General features: G+C 34.8%; 2 protein-coding genes across 8 annotated transcripts; one reads left to right on the plus strand and one right to left on the minus strand.

Annotated features, from left to right (window-relative positions):
- Nucleotides 1-7,676: 7,676 nt before the first annotated feature.
- Nucleotides 7,677-11,093, minus strand: LOC18045918 (ATPase family AAA domain-containing protein 1). The gene is made up of 5 exons (XM_006441125.2): nt 10,744-11,093; nt 10,348-10,648; nt 9,462-9,620; nt 8,980-9,275; nt 7,677-8,297 (listed from the first exon to the last, which is right to left on the minus strand). Exons 1-5 carry the CDS (start codon nt 10,951-10,953, stop codon nt 8,073-8,075), a joined length of 1,191 nt encoding a protein of 396 aa, XP_006441188.1. The 5' UTR covers nt 10,954-11,093; the 3' UTR covers nt 7,677-8,072.
- A 4,325-nt stretch (nt 11,094-15,418) lies between these two features.
- Nucleotides 15,419-19,553, plus strand: LOC18045919 (metal-nicotianamine transporter YSL3). 7 transcript variants are annotated; one of them, XM_024187618.1, is made up of 9 exons: nt 15,419-15,739; nt 16,104-16,187; nt 16,281-16,710; nt 16,820-16,992; nt 17,166-17,263; nt 17,352-17,486; nt 17,663-17,852; nt 17,990-18,104; nt 18,368-19,553. In XM_024187618.1, exons 3-9 carry the CDS (start codon nt 16,326-16,328, stop codon nt 19,291-19,293), a joined length of 2,022 nt encoding a protein of 673 aa, XP_024043386.1. In that variant the 5' UTR covers nt 15,419-15,739; nt 16,104-16,187; nt 16,281-16,325; the 3' UTR covers nt 19,294-19,553. The 7 variants fall into 7 exon arrangements, with proteins under 7 accessions (XP_024043386.1, XP_024043389.1, XP_024043388.1 ...); XM_024187620.1 differs by lacking the exon at nt 15,419-15,739 and adding an exon at nt 15,764-15,992; XM_006441127.2 differs by lacking the exon at nt 15,419-15,739 and adding an exon at nt 15,764-15,942 and having other exon boundaries at nt 16,262-16,710.
- The last annotated feature ends 3,722 nt before the right edge of the window (nt 19,554-23,275 follow it).

Here is a 23,275-nt window from a genome sequence, read left to right on the forward strand (position 1 = left end):
GTACGTTATAATGGCCTCTTAGATACGTGTCAAGCATCTGTGCATCTTGGGTTGCTAAAGTTGATACATGTCAAGCATCTGTTGCTAGTTTATAAGCTGGGTTTCAGAGTGTTTGAGGGATTATTCTAGAGAGTTATAGCAAGAGAATCATAAAGAGAAAGATGAACCTTGCTCTCTGTAGTCTTAGTAGCATAGCTCTGTAATTCAATCTTTGGATTATCAATGAAAGCTTGCGCAATGGCTTCACCCATGGATGTAGGTTTTGCAAAAGATTGAACCACGTATCTCTGTGCGTTTACTGTGATTAGATTTGCTATCTGATCTCATTTCGTTGATTTGTTTAGATGTTGTTGAATATGAACTGCAAATCAGTTTATAGTCAAGTGCGGCAAGTCGGTTGAAGATTTGTCAACACCACGACATGTCGGTTGACAGTCCTGAGATAGCTATATGACAAGGATACCGTGTCATCTGTGTATGCAAAGAAGGCATGTGGTTTGCACGTGATTCACTTAACCAAAACGGCTGCCTGAACTGTCGTTTTGTTACTTAGAATATCAGAGATGGAGACACGTGTAAGAAGGCTTATCAGAAGTCTGTTAAGCCGTTAATTAGCGCGGGAAGCTGCTGCTCTTCGTCACTGAACACAGGGGAACTTGCTGGTGTTTGATCGAGCAAGAGCTTGTATATATAGCTAGATACTCAGGAATAAAGTCAGGGGTTGTTGGTTGTTATATTCTTTGTAAAAGCTTGTTCTCTGTAGACAATCGATTCAATAAAACTTGGATTCATTCTTTCACAATGGACGTAGGCTTCCATAGCCGAACCACTATAAGCTTTCTATGTATTGTTCTTTCTTATTCTTTTAATCTTTTCATTGATTAGCTTTTGTTGACTGGGCTGTTATGACATCCATTAAACTGAGTACAGATTGATTAGTTTTAGATTCAAGAACCATTCTTGAGTGAGTCTTGGGGAGCCATTATCAGTTCTTTACTGGTATTTGGCACAACAAATTGGTATCAGAGCCACTCTATGAAATTCTTGATCTAAAGATGACTGGTCCTAAACTTGAAGTAGAAAAGTTTATTGGTGAAAATGACTTTCACCTATGAAGACTCAAGATGAAAGCACTACTAGTACATTAAGGCCTGGATGAAGCCTTTGCCGAAATCACATCATCCAAGAAACCAAGGAAGATATCAGAGGATGATCTTCCAGATGTGCTTGATAGGGCTCATAGTGCAATTATCTTAAGTCTCGGAGATGGTGTACTCAGAGAAGTGGGAGGAGAGACAACTGTTGCTGGATTGTGGAAGAAGCTTGAAGACTTGTATACCAAAAAGTCCATGGCTAAGAGGTTAGCCACTAAAAAGAAGCTTTACACATTGCAGATGGAAGAGGGTTCATCAATCTCTGATCATATTGATGCCTTTAATAAGATCAATTCAGATCTTGAAGACATTAATGTAAAGATCGATGGTGAAGATAAAGCCATGATTCTGTTGTGCTCTCTACCAAGCTCTTATGAGCATCTGGTTGACACTCTCATGTATGGAAGACAGTCCCTTTCGATGGTGGATGTAAAAGAGACATTGAGCTCCAAGGCTGCAACCAAGAAAGAAGCAAGTCATGGGGAAGGATTAACAGTAAGAGGGAGACCAGAAAAGAGAGAAGGTGGTCAAGGGAAGAAGAAAAGATCCAAGTCCAGACCCAAGAATATGAAGTGTGTTCATTGCCACAAGGAAGGCCACTTCAAAAAGGACTGTCCAGAGAGGAAATATTAAAGCAAATAAACAAAAGAAAAGACTGGAGATGCTGCTGTTGCATTAGAAGGATAAGAATCTGATGGTTATGACTTTGCTGGAGTTCTCATAGTCTCTGATGGTGCATCTAGAGGTAACTGGGTTTTAGATTCTGGTTGTTCATTCCATATGTGCCCTAATAGAAATTTCTTTAAGAACTATGAAACCTATGATGGTGGGATAGTTGTAATAGGAAATGATGCTAGTTGTAGGGTAATTGGCAGGGGCACCATTAAACTGAAAATGCTTAATGGCACAATAAGAGAATTAACAAATGTCAGACATATCCCTGATTTAAAGAGGAACCTAATTTCTCTTGGCATGCTTGACAAAATGAGGTGTGTTATCAAGCTTGAGTCAGGCACTTTGAAGGTGTTGAAAGGGTCCATGGTGTTGATGAAAGGAAACTTAGACAATGGTCTATATGTGCTCCAGGGGTCTATAGTCACAGGAGATGTTGGAGTTTCAAACCAGAATCTAAACAAAACTTTATTGTGGCACTTTAGATTAGGCCATATGAGTGAGAGAGGCTTGAGAGAACTATCAAAACAGGGAGCCTTGGGTGAAGATAAAATAGAGCCCTTGGAATTTTGTGAGGAGTGTGTTCTAGGCAAATCCTCAAGAGTCAAATTCAGCAATGGTGCACATGTTTCAAGAGGGACTCTAGAATACATACATGCTGATCTGTGGGGACCTGCACAGACAACATCCTTAGGAGGTGCAATGTATTTTCTATCTCTGATTGATGACCATTCCATAATGGTTTGGGTGTATGTGCTGAAGAACACAGATGAAGTGTTTGAACAATTCAAAAACTGGAAAACACTGATTGAAACTCAGACCAATAAGAAGGTTAAGAAGCTCAGAACTGATAATGGATTAGAATTCTGCAACAAGAGGTTTGAAGAATTTTGTACCAAGCATGGAATCATGAGGCACAGAACAGTAAGATATACACCTCAACAAAATGGATTAGCTGAGAGGATGAATAGAACCTTAGTTGACAAAGTGAGGTGTATGCTCATTCACTCTAAGCTACCTATGTCCTTGTGGGCTGAGGCTCTGTCAACAGCTTGCCACATTGTGAACAGAAGCCCTTCAACTGGAATTAACTTTAAGACACCATACGAACTTTGGTATGGTAAACCAGTAGATTACTCCAATTTGAAGATATTTGGTTGTCCAGCATATGCTCACATCAAACAAGGCAAATTAGAACCCAGGGCATTGAAGTGTGTGTATTTCTTGGTTACCCTGAAGGGGTAAAAGGGTTTAAACTATGGTGCACAGACATGAAGCCACCAAAAGTAATTATAAGTAGAGATGTGGTATTTAATGAAGCTGAGATGCTCCAACACTCAGTATCCTTAAAAATTACAAATGCAGAACTGAAAGATAAAGATGAGACATCTTATCTTGAGGTGGAGCTGTCAAACTCAAACTAGAAACAGAAATCAAGATCAGAGGCTGGAGACATAACAGACATGGAAATACATGACACTGAGAATGAAACAGCAAGTGATCAAGGGAGATGTGAAGATTATCAGTTAGTGAGGGACAAAGAAAAGAGAGTGATAAGACCTCCTAGAAGATATGCATATGCAGATCTAATTGCATTTGCATTAACAGCAGCACATGAAATAGCAACAGATGAACCTAGAACATACTCAGAAGCTATTAACAGTGATAAGGCAGAAGAATGGATCAAGGCTATAGATGAGGAAATGATGTCTTTGAAAAAGAATCACACCTGGAATCTCATTGAAAGACCAGCAAACAAGAGGGTAGTAGGATGCAAATGGATTTACAGGATTAAAGAGTGAATTCCAGATGTTGAGCCATAAATATACAAAGTCAGGTTGGTTGCAAAAGGCTTCATTTAGAAAGAGGGGGTTGACTTTACAGAAGTTTTCTCCCTTGTGGTGAGACATGCTTTCCTGAGGATCCTGTTATCTCTAGTGGCTGTACAAGACATGCATCTTGAACAGATGGATGTGAAGACTGCCTTCCTGCATGGTGAAATAGATGAGATGATAGTAATGTCACAACCTGAAGGGTATGAGGATCCAGAAAAAAGCTGATCATGTATGTCATCTAAGGAAGTCACTGTATGGATTAAAACAGTCTCCAAGACTGTGGTATCTAAGGTTTGACAAGTTTATGTCAGATCATGGTTTTTAAAGGAGCAGCTTTGACTGCTGTGTTTACTTTAAAACCATAGAAGGTGGTGACAAGATCTACCTGCTGCTCTATGTAGACGACATATTAATAGCTTGTAAGGAGGTGAAGTTCTTCAATGAATTTAAGCAGCAGCTGAGTAATACATTTGAGATGAAGGATCTAGGTGCTGTAAAGAAGATCCTCAGAGTTCAACTAAAGAGAGACAGGAAGAATGGTATCCTAAGCCTAACACAGCACAAATACATCAAGAAAGTACTTGAGAAGTTCAATATGGATATATGCAAACCAGTACAGACACCACTGCCCTCTCATTTCAGACTGTCCTGCCAACAGTGTCCAAACTCTGATGCTGAGAAGGCCGAAATGAATAAATTTCCATACTCAAGTGTTGTTGGATGTTTAATGTACGCAATGGTCCTGACTAGGCCTGATCTCTCTCACTCTCATGCAGTGAGTGTGGTAAGCAGGTATATGGCTAACCCAGGGAAGGATCATTGGAGGGCTGTTGTGTGGATCTTAAGATACCTTGCTGGTACAACTGGTTATGGTTTGATCTATGGAGCTGAGAAATATGCAGAGGTTAGTGTGGAGGGTTATGTAGATTCAGATTATGCTGGAGATCTGGATAAAAGAAGGTCCTTAACAGGCTTTCTGTTCATGCTTAATGGATGCACCATAAACTAGAAGGCTTCACTGCAGAGTGTTGTTACTCTATCAACAACTGAGGCAGAATACACAACAGCTGCAGAGGTAATCAAAGAAGCTATCTGGCATAGAGGGATGGTGACAGAACTGGGATTTGAACAAAAACAAATCACAGTTTATTGTGACAGCCAAAGTGCTATATGTCTAAGTAAGAACCAGATTCACCACGAAAAGACCAAGCATATTGATTTCAAGCTTTACTTTGTCAGATTGGAAATATCAAAGGGTGTGATTAAGATGGCTAAAATACACACTAATAGCAACATTGCTGACATGCTTACCAAAGCTGTACCAGGAGCTAAGTTTGAGTTCTGTTTGAACTCAGCTGGCATCTGGAGGATATAGACTGCAGGAAAGAAGTGGAAGGGTGAACATGAGGAATGGATGATTTGAGCTCAAGGTGGAGAATGTTGAATATGAACTGCAAATCAGTTTATAGTCAAGTGCGACAAGTCGGTTGAAGATTTGTCAACACCACGACATGTCGGTTGACAGTCCTGAGATAGCTATATGACAAGGATACTGTGTCATCTGTGTATGCAAAGAAGGCATGTGGTTTGCACGTGATTCGCTTAACCAAAACGGCTGCCTGAACTGTCATTTTGTTACTTAGAATATCAGAGATGGAGACACGTGTAATGAAGGCTTATCAGAAGTCTATTAAGCCGTTAATTAGCGCAGGAAGCTGCTGCTCTTCGTCACTGAACACAGGGGAACTTGCTGGTGTTTGATCGAGCAAGAGCTTGTATATATAGCTGGATACTCAAGAATAAAGTCAGGGGTTGTTGGTTGTTATATTCTCTGTAAAAGCTTGTTTTCTGTAAACAATCGATTCAATAAAACTTGGATTCATTCTTTCACAGTGGACGTAGGCTTCCATAGCCGAACCACTATAAGCTTTCTGTGTATTGTTCTTTTTTGTTCTTTTAATCTTTTCATTGATTAGCTTTTGTTGACTGGGCTGTTACGACATCCATTAAATTGAGTACAGATTGATTAGTTTTAGATTCAAGAACCATTCTTGAGTGAGTCTTGGGGAGCCATTATCAGTTCTTTATTGGTATTTGGCAAAACAGATGTCTTTGTTACATTTTCTTTGTGTTAATTGGATTGATATTTGTAACATGATATTGGATAAAATAGATAAAAAATAATAATGGATATCTTCATCAATTAATAATTTATTTATTTTTTTGGTTACTAAATATTCGTTAGTTCATTAGGTTTTTAGGGATGGCAATGGGGTAAGGTGGGGATGAGGAGGCCTACCTCATTCCCCATCCCATTAAAAATTTTGCTTCCATTCCCCACCTCATTCCCCAATAAATTTAGTGGGGTGAGGATATGGAATCTCCACGTGGGGGATGGTTTTCCCATCATCGCCCCATTCCCCATTTACTAATTTTATAGTAGGTAAATACATGATTTCAGTAAATTAAATATTAAAGATTTAAATAAAATCATTATCATATTATAAAGTATTTAAGTTATTTTAAAAAATCTCTAAAATTTTGAAACAATATCTTAAAAATGATATGAAAACTAAAAAAATAATTGAACAAGAGGAGCACCTTAAGATAAAAAGAAAATATAATAATGTTTTAGAATGAATAAGAAATATATGCTAGGGTTTTCTTTTAGTTATAACTCATTTATATTAGGTAAAAAAAAAAAAATTATTAACCAACATTGTAAGTAATAAAACAAAAATTATTAAATAAAAATTAAAAAAATATTTATATATAATAGGATTGGGGCGGGTAATACAAAATCAAACCTATCCCATTAAGAATTTGAGAATGATTTTTCTCCCATTCCCCATTCCATTTCTCGGAAATTATTAAAAATTTACTCCCATTTGGGATGGAGCCTCATAAGCCCTAAACCCATGAAGGATTTTGCCATCCTTATAGATTTTTCTCAGTCTCCGACTACTGATTTATCAAGATTTTTATTGTACAAAAGTGAATGTAAGCATATCTGTTTCATATGTGAATCGTGTATGTCAACGTGTAAATCATCAGGCACATTATACAGCCAAGACGGCCTTGTGCATGAATTGGCTCTGGTTGGACGATTATCCCACAAATTTCCTAAGTTCTTTGTATGTAATCATGTATCTCGACACGCAAATCAACAAGCATATTATTTGGCTCGATGGCTGACAAAGGCGTGCTTGTCAGCAACAGTGTGCTAACGCGCCTGTGCTTGAGGGCTGAGGCGAAGGTGCAATGGTGTTGGTTGCTTCGGCGTGGCTCACGTGGAGATGGGTGTGGCGATGATGCTTGGTGCGGCTGCTCGGTAGAAATGGGTGGCTAGGGTTACTTTTCGTTGCATACATTCAGCTTTTACTTAAAATCAGTGATGATACACTCACTGAAAGTAGCCCCGACCAGGAAGACAATCATTTCTCTTACTCAAGACATGGAATCAAGCACCAAAGTGACTCAATTTTCCCCCCTAAAATTCAAAACTTTTTATATAAACTGAATCAAATTGCAAATCTTATTATAATTTCATTAAAATTCTTTCATCAGATATCATGTAAGCTCGTTTCATTAAAATTTCTTTTGCCTCAAGTTAAAACATAAACTTGAAATGCAAGTTTCAAGGATAAGATTAGCTTTATTCATGATAACGTCTGGACCTTTGGTAGGTTACTCTACCACTAGCTGTTTACAAGAGCTTTAATCCTTTCATGGCTGTTTCAGCTTCCAAATCAGATGACTTAGATGGGAAAAATACATTGGACGCAAATTATTACCTTCCATCTTAAATACAAGTACTCAGCTATGGAACATCAATGCAGTTGTACCTTCCTAACATCCCGTGTCTTCCATCGTGATCATCACTGAACAACAGAACCTCAGATCCACAACAGAAGTTTACAATTTGAGATCAATGCTGTGAAATTCAGACAACACCGACACAAAATATCTATCAGACAATGTGGAGTTGAGGGTGAAACTAAAAAGGGCGAAGCAATAAGCAAAAGGTTGTTTCAATTAAAATTCTAAAATTCTATCCAAAAGAAAATGAAAAAGCTGTACAACAATCCAAGTCTAAAAGAACATAAATTTTTTACTCACAAAACTGCTTCCATCACATCATTATGAGCTATATAGTGTGGTATATATTGGAAGCAGAATGCAACAAGCAAGCATTGGAATGGAAGTTCTTGTGCAGTCAAGAATATGTAAGTGGCCCAAAAATCATAGCCCAAGTAGACGGCTGCCTAGAAAGGACAGTATAATCTATTTGTAGGACATCAATAAACAAGTACTTCAGAAATGATAAAAAGTAGAATAGAATAGATTTTCTAGGCATAATATTACAAAACAGAATATTGTCTCAGGGAAGCTGGGGCACAGATGATAAATCTCAAGGGTCCTGTGTATCTGGTTCTGATTGAATATTCATTATTTGGGAAACCACAAGCCTAGAGAGCTCACTGATAGCAGCTTGAACCTGATAATCATTGGACTCATTATTCCTTGACCATCCTGATGACTGTGAGTTTAATGTATATTCAGTTGCAGCAACCCTCGTCTTTCTAGATGTGGTAAGAACTTTCTCCAAATCTAACCGTGAAAGTGGCCTTGGAGCCTGAGAAGAAAACATGGACCAACAGACTCGTTAAGAAATTAGCATGAGTATCTGGCTATTGCACATATGTTTAATTAATAAAGATGATGAACTTCACCTACTATCTGCACAAATATAAAGTTTCCAACCATCGATAGTTTCTAAAACTGTCTATTTCAGTCCACCTATTTAGTTAAGACAGACAAATAATTTGAGTCGTATATTGAAGCTGATTCACTATTGACACCAAGGATGCCCTATAAAAGAAAAAATAGCCAGATGAACCAAAAACGAATTTAAAAGACTTTTCAAAAATAAGTTTCATGATGCAACAATTTGTTGTTCTCACAGAAGTTGTCATACACAGAAATAAAGCAGGTCTTTAGGTCATTTGCGAAATATGACAGCACCAGCAGAGTTAATGTATGACAAACAAAAAAAGAATTGATATGCAGATAGATATATGATATACAAACGGAAGCTTGTGGAGGGGCCCAATGCTCTCCCCCCACCCACAACACACAAAAAAAGAAAAAGAAGCAGATTCGTTTAAGGGATATAGAAATTTGTTTGATACCACTAGTTTAAAGTGTGATTAAAATCTGCACCAATCTACCCTGAAGCTGATAATCTTTGACAAAATAAACAAAGAGAAGAGAAAACAAGGAAAATATGAGGGGAAAAAAAATGAAGATATCCTTACAGCTGCTGGTTTCCCCTTGCGTTCCTCATCTAGTAGTTCCCTAATAGAAAAGTAGGCCGCTTGCTTGCAAACTTCAAGAAGGTCTGAACCCGTGAATCCCTCACACAAACCGGCTAAATAGTCAAAGTCTATGTTCTCTTCGACCTTCTCACCCTTTAAAATCACCTTCAGTATCTGAGCCCTCTCCTTGCGGTCTGGCATCCCAATTTCAAAGGCTTGAGGGAGACGCCGAAGTATTGCTTCATCAAGTTCTGACGGACGATTAGTTGCCGCAAGAACCATCACACGGGCATTTTCTACAAGAAAAAACATAAAATTAAAAAACGGAAATGCTCTGGCCAAAACTAGGTTGACTAAAGAAAAACAGTATAATTGGGACAATCAGTTGAATAGAAAGTTACAAACATAAAGTTGCTTAGAGAAAGTTACAAACATGAAGCTGCTTAGAGATTTTAATGTTTTGTTGAAAAAGAAATACTCACGATCTGTTGTAAACCCATCCCATAAAGCCATAAACTCAGTCTTCATATTTGTCAATGCTTCATGGTCTGAAGTACGACGCTGACCCAAAAAGCTGTCAACCTCATCAATAAATATAATAGCAGGCTGGAGTTTATAGGCCAAGCTAAATACAGCAGCCACTGCAAAAGTGCAATAAAATATCAATAAAAACCCACAATTAAGCACCAAGCTTTGCAAAAGGAATACAAACATTGCAAAGGCAGCTTCAAAACTCACTTCTTTGCGTACGTGTAGTCAACAATTGCTCAATAATTTATAAGAAATTAAATAAGTACAAAATCATTAATCATACGACCCAGATGATGAAACAAACAATGAATTAAGAATCAGGAAGTAAACCACTTAAAACGAACCACTTTGATAAGAAATCTTTTCCATCTTTGTGTACCGAGTCCTATTTCACCTTATAACCAAAGACATAAATTCATATTCACTCTAACCACAGATATTTGATAAATATAATAGTTAGACTAGCAGAAACTTAATGTAATTTTTCATTCCCTAAATTTAATAATCCTAAAGATTACAAACAAAACCACGTGAATATTCAACTAACTATGTAATACAGTAATGATTTCTTAAAATGCGTTGTTTGCATGTCACATTGACAGTATCATAGAGATCAAACTACAAATAATATCCACAGTATCCAAAAAAATCATATTCTTGTACAGTATCAATGTTGTTTAAGCAAATAAACTTGCAAGTCCCATCCAATCATAAAATTTTTTAGTCATCATCAACATGGAAAGATAGCTTGCTTTTTATCAGTGTTGCCAAACTGAATTTCATTACATATAATCAAATGGATAAATTGAAATAACAAAGCATCTCTTGTGTACCCACCGAGTTTCTGAGCATCACCAAACCACTTGCTCATCAAATTCGATATCCTAACATTAATGAAAACAGCACCGGACTCTTTTGCAATAGCTTTGGCAAGCATGGTCTTTCCGGTACCAGGAGGTCCATACAACAGAACTCCTTTCTGGGGACCGAGAAGCTTCCCATGAGAAAACAACTCCGGCCTTCGTAAAGGAAGAATCACCAATTCATACAAAGCTTGCTTGATAGTTTCCAATCCCCCAATAGATTCAAATTCCACATCAATGTGGTCCGGATTTATAACATCACACGCTATTACATCCTGCGTATATATAAATTATCTATGTTATTGAAAATAAACCCAATAAAAAAGAAATCGATTTTGATTTTCTATTAGAAAGAAAAAGAAAAACTTGCCTCGTAAGGATTGGTTTGAATGAGAGGACGACCCAAGCGTTTGGAAATTTCCTTCTTGTGTTCAAGGGCTTTCTTGGAGGCTTCACGGTTCGGGTCAAGGTGCCGGAGTCCCGCGAAAAGAACCAAACAGCTTAGGGCTGCACTCGCGGCGTATAATATCAGTTCCTGCAAGAACTTTGTCTCTGAAGAATTTCCCATTCTCTTCACCATGAAATACTAATAATAATAATAATAATAACAACAATATTACTATCACTTTTATTATTAATTTAGAAGTTTCTCGTTAATAATATCTCTGCAAGTGAAGAAATGAATTAGGGTTTGAAATTTATGTGAAGAAGAAAGAAGAAGAAGATGACACAGGAATTTTATTTACTTGTTGGGGATGGCAAAACCTTTTCCAAGGGCAGTAAATGGGCTGGCCTGTGGACATCTGGGCCTCGATTAAGCTATAAGTTTTATGGGCCGTGCCGCCAAATCACAAAGCATTTGTACACGTCCTCCCGAAACCTTTTAAGTACACCCATTGGAGCTCTTTTGGTCAGCATATAAACTGGAACATCGGTCAAGAATTGTTCCGGACATATGTGAAAAGACAGATAGGCCCATATAAGGCAGTCGAAGTCACAAGATTATCCATAGAAGATACACTTCTATGACAAAAATCATGTTCGTCGGGCTCTTATTGAATGTTTCGTTTTCGGGGAAATGAAGGAAAGGAGAAGAGACGAAATGAGGAAAGGGGAAAAAAAAAATAATAAATAAATAAAAGAAAAAATAATTTTATGTCAAATTAATTAATAAAATTGAGATTAATTCTTTTTTTTTTCCTTATTTTTTTCACCCACTCCTTTTCATTACTCTTTTCCTCTCTTATTTCTTCTAATGAAACTTATACTTAAGGTGGCATTTGGTGCACCTTATTATGTTAGTTTGTAATAGATTGTACTTAATTGTATAATATTGGATTAAAATAAATTTAACATATTATTGTATTTGGTGTAATATAGAGTCTGTTACATATTTTAATATTTCTATTCTTATTTATATTACAGTAATATTATTTTGATTTATTAGTTAAAAATACATTTGTTTGTAGCCACCACCAATCACTCTCTACAGAATATAGATGTCATTTTTTGAAGTCCTAATAAGTATTGTTTGACTAGAATTTTGACAGAAGATCTTAGACGAACGGGAGCTTTCTTTTCAATGATATTGTAATGGTGTGCAAAATCAAGATAAGAATTTTAATTATATCAAATATGACATTAAAAAAATCATCAAAATAAGATGGCCATTGGTGACAAGCGATTTTTAGTTGTGGTAATTTGCGGACACTAGTTAGTGACGAATAATTAAGCATGTCCAATCTAATGTCCATAGTAATCGGATTTCCGAGGACCGAGACCTCAAATTTTTATGAAGCAACAAAATCAGGTAAAAAAAAAAAAAGATATGAAATTGAAAATGCACCTGTGCATCTAGAGGACGAAAAAGCCAAGCAACCGAACCAATCGAAAGAATTGACGGTTCAGTTTGGTTTTGATCGGTTTACATATCAATAAAAAAATCGATCAATTTAATTAATTAAATAAAAAACATAATAAAAATTCGAGCAATTAGAAAAAATTAAGATTTTAAAAGTTAAAAAATTAAAAAAAAAACAAATCGGAATCAAACTGACGATTCAATTTATATTTTTTAATTAAAATTATTCAATTCAACTCAATTTAGTAAAAGAAAAAAAAAAAGAAAGAAAGAAAGAAAGAAAGAAAGAAAGAAAGAACTGAATCCAACAGAGCCACCGAATAACTCCTACCCCTCGTACGTTATCAATCCCACTCAAAATTCAAAAGCATCCAATTTTCGGTAATTTACGAGCCCACACGCTAAGAAAAAAGTTTGATTGATTGAGTTGAACGCATGGTAGGCCCCATGCTTTCAGATTCTCGCATCTAAATGGATGATTGAAACTAACAAGACCCCACGAACAGTACCGAGTTCACTCAGCTGTCCCCCCTGAAATATGCTCTCCGTCTCCGCGGTTTACTCGCAAATAAAATTCCATTGGCTCTGCTCACCTCACGTACATTTTTGCTTTTTCATCATAACATCGAATCATTTCAACGCCCAGGCTCCAAAATAATAATAATAAATCCAATACCAACGGGCTCTCTTAGTGCGAGCCTCAGGAAATTTTAAAAATCTGGACTAGGAAATTTCAATTGATATTTTTTCCCAATCGCTCTAGAAAGTAGAAAGTAAGCAATGTTCTTAGCTTTCTTCTTGATTTTTTTTTTCCATTTTTCATCAATAATAGTGACAGATAAAGACGTAGTATATAAGTTAATGTGTCAACATACTGTTAGATGATGCTTAATAATGACAGGAATAACAATTTTTATGTATATAAATTAACGCGTCAACATTCTATTAGTTGGATAATTATTAAATTGGCTCACTTCACTGAGATGCTTGTTTTTTTTTTTTTTTAATTTGAAATCTGAATTTAATTTTTTTTAGGTATTTGTTTATTTTTAAATTGTTTATTTTTTAATTTATCACTTATTATTAGCAATTTTATCTAAATAAAAAGTAGAAAATAATTCACTTTTATCTGAAGTCCGAAGTGTAAATGAAAAATTTTAATTTCAAATTTAAAAAATACCCTTAACAATTAATGTATTTTCCAATATTATGTATAAACCTTATATTTTTGTATTATTCTTGAAGTTAGTTTTTTTAATTGCTTTAAATTTTTATTCACATGATAACATTAACTAAGCTGAAATATTGAACAAATCAAATTATGTTAATTGTGATGAATCAAAAATAAAATAACAGTGTTGATTTTATAATAAAATTTGATGTTATAATTACATCTTTAATTAAAAAATTGAATTAAGATCAACAATGATAGTATTTTTTTAATGTTACCAACCTGTGAAAATTATAAATTGTGAAGAACAAATATATGCACTGCTTAAAAAGATATTTATGTCAAACTACTAACTTTTAAGTTTTTTTCTTCAGATGATGAAAAATAAAAAAACAATCATGTCATTCAGACATTTTTATTCAGACCTCATCTAAATTAAGATCTATTCAAATTTCAGATTAAAAATAAACGCAACCGAATTACATTAAGTTTAAATGAGTTATGCTTTAATGTGAACGACTTGACTTTTTTTTTTTTTTTTAATTGTCTTTGATATTCTTTGTTTGTGAATTGTAATTAGGGATGGCAATGGGCACCGCCCGCAGCGGGTTTGCCATTACCAAACCCAAACCCGCACAAAATTTAAATTACCAAACCCACCCGCAACCCGCAGCGGGTTTTAATTTTTTTACAAAAACCCACCCGCAGCGGGTTTTAACAATTACCAAACCCGCAATGGTATCCGGCGGATTTTTTGCGGGTTTTCGTATTTAAAATCACAAATGTTTAATATATAAATTTATAATAATAACCTCAAATTCCATATAACATACTCAATTTTATATTTAAATAATGTTAATGAAAAATTAAAATTTCCACATCAATTCAACACAAATTCTCAAATTTAAGTATAAATTACACAAATCCATTTAAAAAACACAAACTAGTATCTAAAAATAATAATTACATTTCATATTATTATTTAAAACAAGCTCCAAGAGAAGATATTCATTTCATTCACCACCATAAGCACCCATCCAACACAATGCCTATAATAATAATTAAGATTAATATTTTCAAATACTAATTCGAAGGAAAATGCCTTTAGTTTTGTTTAGATTATGACTTTAGAATAGGATATAGGCCACATACACAACTTTGAGCCTTTGGCTATTTGGTAATTTAATTAATGACATTATTTTTTTAATACATTTTTAGATTAAAATTAAACTAAAAATATTTTTAAAAAATATTGCGGGTTTGGTGGATATCCATGCGGGTATCCACCGGATATAAGGTTAATACCAAACCCACCCGCATCCATGTGCGGGTTTTAATTTATAATACTAAACCCACCCGCAACGGGTAAAATTACCCGCAACGGGCGGGTTTTGGCGGATGGGTTTGGGCGGGTTTGCGGGTTTGCGGGTACAATTGCCATCCCTAATTGTAATTAAAAAACCATTAGAAAGAGATTCAAGGTAGTAAGAGTATTGGGGAAAAAAAATTCGTCGAATCAAATAACTTCGATAATGTCATTAAATGAAATGAAAACAAAAATGACATTCAAAGATATGGCACAAGTCTAGTAATCACCAACAATATATAGAGTGTGAAAACTATTTAAAGGGTGTAGAGAGAATAAAAATTGTGCAGTGAGAAATGAAAATGGTTTCACACATTACTGTGTTCGTAATATTAATGGTGTGTTGATTAAACTTTATATTCCAAATTTAACCATTAGAATGTTTAGTCTAAGAGACATTGTTCAATTAGTTTGAACCTTGCGGGTAGTAAAAAATTAAATAATCAATTCTTTAAAAAAATTGAAATTTTAGTTCAAGTATTAACCCAAATAGTACAGCATGGGTTCCGATAATGATTCCCGCCAGACAATGAAATTGAGATGTAAGGCGTTCATTGATGAGATACCATTGGATCAAACTCGCCCATTTAGGGGGCCCCACGAAGGCCACTGAAACACGAGCTTTTCAATCTCACAATCAAATCATGATTTGTCCTATGCGCATTTGTGACTTTGACCGTTAAAAAATTGATGCGCTTTAAGATTCAATGCGCCATTTTTGAAGCTAAGCCACAGCCACACGCCCAAGTAGAAAAGTATACACACTTTGAAGTGAAGGAATAAAGGTTTTAAGCTTAGCACTTCATTCTTCCCACTTCTTTATTCTTTGAAACTTCCATTTTCATAATCATACATGCCCACCCACCTATGACTTGGCTCTGAGATGGGAGTCAACGAGAAGGATCAATGATTTGTGACCAACCATGTGTTCAAATGTTAAGTTATGCGGGTTCATTGAAACTTGAAAGGTTCGTTTAGTAATTAGTGTACTACAAAGTTTTTTTTTTTTTCCCACTTTTTGTACTTTTTGCAGTACACTTATATGGGTTCGTAATTCTTTTGGTTGGTGGGCTGTTGTTAGTGCTTTTTGCTAATACCTCTATAAATTTAGAATGTTTGAGCGTATTTTTGGCATGTAGATTTTAGATTTGTTGTATGATCATTTAATAAGGTAATTGAGATAAGAGTTACCCGTTCTGTAGATTTGGTGGACTATTCAAGGTTTTTGATCTTTTGCATTGAATGGATGTTTGTGGGGTTTTCAAGGTTTTATAATCAATTGCTATCTATACTGTTTTCTTTTATCTTGTTGTGTGTGTCATTATGTTGAAGGTTCATGCTGAGTCAACTCAGAGATTGAAGAAGTGTTTCGGGCAAGAAACAAACAAAGAAGAACAACTCATCAAGGCTATTAAGGTAAGATCATCAATGGGCATTTTATGTTAATACGATATGTTCATTCAGAATTCTTGTTTTTTCTGTATTTTTAGAAATGGGGTTCGATTTCAGATTGTCGATAGGTTAAGCTGGGAACAGAGATTTTGATAAATCAAAATGGAGAGTAGGTACGGGGAGGAAGAACTGAAAGAGATTGAGAATGTTAATCATCACGTGAAAGAGGAATTGGATTTGGAAGAGATCAAAGACCAAACAGAGGATGTAAAGAGAATTCCGCCATGGACAAATCATATCACAATCCGTGGTCTTATTGCTAGTGTAGCGATTGGCATCATATACAGTGTGATAGTGATGAAGCTGAACCTGACTACCGGCTTAGTCCCCAATCTAAATGTTTCTGCTGCCCTCCTTGCCTTTGTATTTGTCAGGACATGGACTAAGTTGCTACATAAGGCTGGAATTACGGCAACTCCATTTACACGACAAGAGAATACTGTAATTCAGACATGTGCGGTTGCTTGTTACAGCATCGCTGTTGGAGGTCTGGCAATTTTTTTTCTTTCTTGTTTGTTCTTGGCTTGCAGTCCTAATGCGTCTATTTGCATGCCAATTCACTTGATGCTGTTTGTTTGATAATTGTGAGAGTGCAGGTGGTTTTGGGTCTTATCTGTTGGGTTTGAACAGGAGGACGTATCAGCAGTCCGGGGTTGACACTCCGGGGAACAATCCTGATAGCACCAAGGAACCTGAGATCGGTTGGATGATTGGTTTCCTCTTTGTTACCAGCTTTGTTGGGCTTCTAGCACTGGTACCTCTTAGAAAGGTATCTTCTGTTCCTTCTTAATTACCTATTTGATAGCGGATTGATTTGTGGTAAGCTTGATGAGTATTACTTGGAAATTAGGGTTGCTGAAGTGTAACGATATTCCTAGTTTTGCATTGAGGTTTGCTCGTAAAACTTGACATGGGACGATCACACACTTTTTGTTGTTACAGATCATGATCATCGACTACAAGTTGAGTTATCCAAGTGGAACTGCTACTGCAGTTCTTATCAATGGATTTCATACTCCTAAAGGAGACAAGAGAGCAAAGTAAGAATCTGACATCCTCAATTCTATGTTTTTCAGATCAATTACCAAGTAGCATATGGAGTTGCTGAAACAAATTTCCTTCTTGCAGGAAGCAAGTACATGGGTTCACAAAATTCTTTTCTCTTAGTTTCCTGTGGGCTTTCTTTCAGTGGTTCTATGCAGGAGGAGAGCACTGCGGATTTGTTCAATTTCCTACGTTTGGACTGAAAGCTTGGAAAAATTCGTTCGTACTCAATATGTTGCTCCTTATTGTCTTGGCTGTGAATGATCCTTTCATCATTATTGATTAAAGAAATTGAATTTTGCAGATTTTACTTTGATTTCAATATGTTGCTCCTTATTGTCTTGGCTGTGAATAATCCTTTCATCATTATTGATTAAAGAAATTGAATTTTGCAGATTTTACTTTGATTTCAGTATGACTTATATCGGTGCGGGAATGATCTGTTCACATCTTGTGAATTTGTCTTTGCTTCTTGGTGCTGTTCTCTCTTGGGGAATTATGTGGCCATTGATAACCGGGCTTAAAGGCGATTGGTTTCCAAAAACTTTACCTGAAAGCAGTATGAAGAGTCTAAATGGTTACAAGGTTTGTCAGAGCACATCTTATTATTCCCTGTATCTTTAGTAGCGAAAGTCCCTCATTTCTGAAGTAACTGACAATTTCAAAGTCGATGACACCCAGTAAAGCACCAATATCTCATGGCTTCCATACTTGGGCTGCAGGTTTTCGTTTCTATTGCTCTTATCCTGGGTGATGGACTCTACAATTTTCTCAGGATTCTATACTTTACTGCCACAAACATCCATGCCAGAGCTAAGAAAAGCAATCTCAAAACAGGTAACTTCACAAATGAAGTGAGTGGCCCCAGATTGTTACATTTCTTACCTCATCTTCTCATGTCTTGTGGTAAAAGTGGTCAGTGATATCTAAGCAAGGTACTTCAGTTTGTCTTTCCAGTAAGATGCCGGCATGGTGTAGAATTTTACTGAATGGTGATGCCCAATAAGAAAGAATCCATACTAGAGTCTGGGCATCATAATTTCAGAGTGCTTATTGTGATCAGATTTTACTAAGTTAATTTGTCTTACCTTTTAATGTAGATTCGGATAACCAGGATCAAGCACTTGACAATCGTCAAAGAAACGAAATATTTATTAAAGAGAGCATTCCAATGTGGACGGCGTGTGTAGGGTACACTGTCTTCTCCATTATTTCCATCATTGTGATCCCTCTCATGTTCCCCAAGCTGAAGTGGTACTATGTTGTTGTTGCTTACATTCTAGCGCCCTCTCTTAGCTTTTGTAATGCTTATGGTGCTGGTCTAACTGACATGAACATGGCCTATAACTATGGAAAAGTAGCCCTCTTTGTTCTTGCTGCCTTGTCCGGGAAAGAAAATGGCGTGGTTGCTGGACTTGTGGGTTGTGGTTTGATCAAATCCATCGTTTCCATCTCTTCTGATTTGATGCATGATTTTAAGACCGGTCATCTCACTCTCACTTCACCCAGGTCGATGCTTGTGAGTCAGGCCATTGGGACTGCCATAGGTTGTGTTGTAGCCCCTCTTACATTCTTTCTCTTCTACAAGGCTTTTGATGTTGGTAACCCAGATGGTGAATACAAAGCTCCTTATGCTATCGTCTACCGAAACATGGCAATTCTTGGTGTTGAGGGCTTCTCTGCCCTGCCTCAGCATTGTTTACAGCTCTGTTATGGGTTTTTTGCCTTTGCCATTGCGGCAAACTTACTAAGAGATCTTTCTCCTAAGAAAATAGCAAAATGGATTCCCCTTCCAATGGCTATGGCTGTTCCATTCCTAGTTGGTGCCTATTTTGCAATTGACATGTGTCTCGGAAGCTTGGTTGTGTTTGCATGGCACAAGTTGAATAGCAAGAATGCGGATTTAATGATTCCTGCAGTTGCTTCAGGCTTGATTTGTGGAGACGGATTATGGATCCTCCCTTCATCAATTCTTGCTTTGGCCAATGTTCGTCCTCCAATCTGCATGAAGTTCTTGGCATCCTAGTAGAATTTCTTTAAGTGGCGGGAGGCACAGAGAGTCTTAGAGTAAGAGAGAGCAAAAACTGTTGTTGATAACAAACAACTAGATCATAGTAAGATGAAGTTACAAAGAAATAGAGAAAGCACAGCAACTAAAATAACTGTACTGAAGCTGCTTTAGGATTATGTATCTTTACGAGCTGTAGTGTCAATCAATTAGGAATAATTTATACAAGCAGTTGTAAAATTTACTCCTTGTGGTTAATAATATATGAATTCTGCGAACTGTTTGCAATAATTTATACACAAAAATATGGGATATTTTTTGTTACACAGCAAGTTTCAAACCCAGACATCAAAATGTATCATATTTAAGGGTTTTATTCAACAGCCATTCAAAAAAACGTGTAACCAATTCTCCTCATTGCTGTTTGACTCGGTTATTTTTTTCAGTAGTAACTAAGCATGGTTACATAAATGGGCAAAACTATGTTGCAACTGTGGTATGGTACCACAGTTGCAACCAACCATTGGATCCATAATTGTACAATTGCATTAGTTGGATCCAATAGTTGGTTGCAACTACATAAATATAAACACAATTAAGATAATTGATAGTTCTCTGAAAATAAACTTAGACAATTTGATGGATTGATGAAGGCAGAGCGCAAGGCAAACCGTTAAACAATGTGAAAAAAGTCTAACATGTGTGTTTCATATTTTTTGCAGGTCTCTGTTAAATCTTCTAGCTAGTGCTCTTTTTGGATTGGAATGGGAGATTAGCATACAATTTTGTCATTCTTGAGGCTTTCATTAAGAGGAAAGAGGAAAGGAAAGAGGAGAGTGGAATTAGATTCCTTAGTTTAAATATCACTCAAGGCAAAGGAATTATATATCTTTATTTGGAAAAAATACCTTCCAATTTTGAACTATTTGATAATTTCTTCTACAAATTTAAATTGAAATTTAAATATTATTTTTTAATATAAACTAATTGAACCATTATTTGAAAATACTAAAATATTAATTAAATAGTTAAACTTTTATTGGGTAGATATCTATTTTAAGTTTAAAATTTACCACTAAAAAACTAATAATGAGTTTAATAAAAGGGTGGTGTTATTTGAACAAACCAAAATACTCTACAAACCCGAAATTTCATGAAAATATTTATTACCATAACTTCCATTAATAACTTTATTATTTAGGACAAAATTATACAATTAAATAAATTTACTTTCTACACCCATCTCAAAATTATTATTTCTTTATCATCTATCTTTATCCCTTAAACCATAGAATTTAACGGGGTTCTCTAATGTTTTTCACAAATATCTCATCAATTTACAAATAAAGCCAACTCTTGGAAAGAAATTTTTATGTTGTTGTAAAATGCTTGATTTTCCAATTGAGTGAGAGTCTTAAAGTTTTAAGAGCAAGGGAAGTTATATTGTATGGCTAATTGCAAAACCTGCGGGATGGCTTTAAGCCTCCAACAGATAAAATGGATTTTGATTACATGTATATATGTATGTATGTATGCATTGCAAATGATCTAATATTAAGTTATAGTTTAATACGATGACTTTGATTCGGATTTGATTTTGCTATTTGGGTATAGATTGCTCTGTAAATGAGGACTAAAGAGAGAAACATAGACCGAGAAAGCTATTTATTCCAAATTTTTATTTGATTTGTTTAAATTTTCTATTATATGTACATTTGTTTGTATAATTAATTGATCAAATTCAATCCCAATGCTTGATTTCGTTAATAATAAACTGCAATATTCGTTTGGCCTAAAAGCTACACAACTTAAATTTTGTTGGAGTGATTTAGGTCAAACTTTATTTTCACGTTTTTATTAAAATAAATTGAAAACTCTAACTAGTTATGTTAGAGATTTTTAATGCGTATATTTAGTAATTAGATTAGGAAAAATTTTGTTCTAGTAAGGATATGTTTGGTATTTATGCGGCATTGTGTAACATACTAATTTTCAAATTTTAAAGATGGGTTTAAAAAATAAATGAGTTTAAAAAGTATTTTGATAGGTGCAAATAACCTCATCCTTAATAAAAAGGATATGTTTGTTGGTCAATTGTCATGAAAATTACAAGTATGTATCCTGCATCTCTAAGAATGATTAGATAAGAAAAAACAAGTATGAGAACTTTAACTTCTGGGACCTTTGAGCTAGTTTCTGAGTATTTAAGACTTGATTTTACTTGATAATAACTTCTTAGTTGAGTTGATTGATATGTCAACCTTTTATTTATAAGGTGGAGTGTTAAAAAAAAATGATTGATTTCACTTAAATATCTCCTTCATAATCCTTCAACACGTGGTTAACTTAAAACTAAAAGATAATTGCAAACCCATTTCCACAAAGGCACCTATTATTTTAATGAGGAGGATCCTTTGTTACTCTTGTTGCTTGACCTATGTTCTTCTCTTTGGAAAATGATGGTGAACCTCCTAATATTTGGAAAAAAGAGATATAAAATTCTTGAACATTCTAAAAAAAGGATGTGCAACATCCTTTCTGTTAGTAAATTCTTTTGTTAGTTTAAGCGGTAAATCTATTTTTAATTTACAATTACTATTATGTCCCTACAAGAAATAAATCAATATATTAACCAAAGACAAGTCATTGACTCATTGATGATGTGTATAATGAAATCGTCAACTTTTTATTTAAAATTTAATATCCCATTTTGCCTAGTTGCTTTTGAACAAAACAAATTTGGTTTTTATTTTATTCATTATTTATCATCCATAATCCATTATCTCATTGAATATTTGTACCCAAGTAAATACTTGTTTAATTCATATATTTTGAATTAAGTGTCCATTTAATCTCTATATTTTGAAATATATCTCAAAATATCCTTATTGTTAAAATGTTGCACTCTTGCCCTAACTTTTTCTTTATATTTATAATAAGACCTTTGCAACAATCTTTACAATAATTCTTTTTTATATATTTTAAAAACATCAAATTACTATCAAATTAACCTTGAAAGTAAAAAAAAATTTAAATTAATTTTTATTTACTTTTATGATAAATTAACACTTGTTTTTCTCTTTGTTGATGTCCCCAAGATTATTGCAAGGATATTTTTGTAGTAGTTGAGAAAAAAAGGACAAAAGTGTAACATATTTAACGACATGGGTGTCTTAAGACATTTTTCAAAATATAAGAACTAAACAGCTACTTAACCCAATAAACATAGGGACTAAATGAGTATTTACCCATTTGTATCAAATTTAACTATCAATACAAAATCCACGGAAAGAAAGTCATCGATGTCAATTTTGCATTAAAAAAAGTTAGGATCATAATCCTTTTACCATGGCAAATATTACAACATAACAAACTATTATACAAATTATTGAATGGTAACATTTCACTAAATTGTTTTTTTTAAAAAAACAATTTACTATATTTTCTTCACCGTTATTAGTCTAATGATGATTTCATATTGACTTCATGTGGGCAAACTTGTATTTTCATCAAATGAATCCAAATACATAATCAAGTCTTACTATTATTATTCTTTCACTATCGTAAATATTGTGAAATAATAAATTAGTACACGAATTATTGAAAGGTAATACTTTACGGCAGTAACATTTTAAAAATAACAGTTTACTACATTTCTTTCAATTTGCAATTGATTATGCAACAAAAAATTATAGGGACAATATTGTCATCTAATTATTATAATAAATTTAAGAGACAATGATATGTTGTTTCACACTAAGAGCCAGAAAAAATAGTAAATTCACATGGCTTTGATTTGAATCATTGTCGTTTTATTTTATGAGTTTTCTATTAAGGGTAAAATTGATATTATATAAGTCAACTAGTGAGTCAACCAGCGGAAGTGATATAAATGTAATAAATTGATATTTTTAATAGGATAATGTAGTAAAATATCATCTTTCAATAATTCATATAGTGTTTTGTTATTTCACAATACTAGGTATAGTGAAAGGATAAT

This window comes from Citrus clementina, unplaced genomic scaffold (genome assembly GCF_000493195.1).
Source record: "Citrus clementina cultivar Clemenules unplaced genomic scaffold, Citrus_clementina_v1.0 scaffold_3, whole genome shotgun sequence".
NCBI classification, from domain to species: domain Eukaryota; kingdom Viridiplantae; phylum Streptophyta; class Magnoliopsida; order Sapindales; family Rutaceae; genus Citrus; species Citrus x clementina.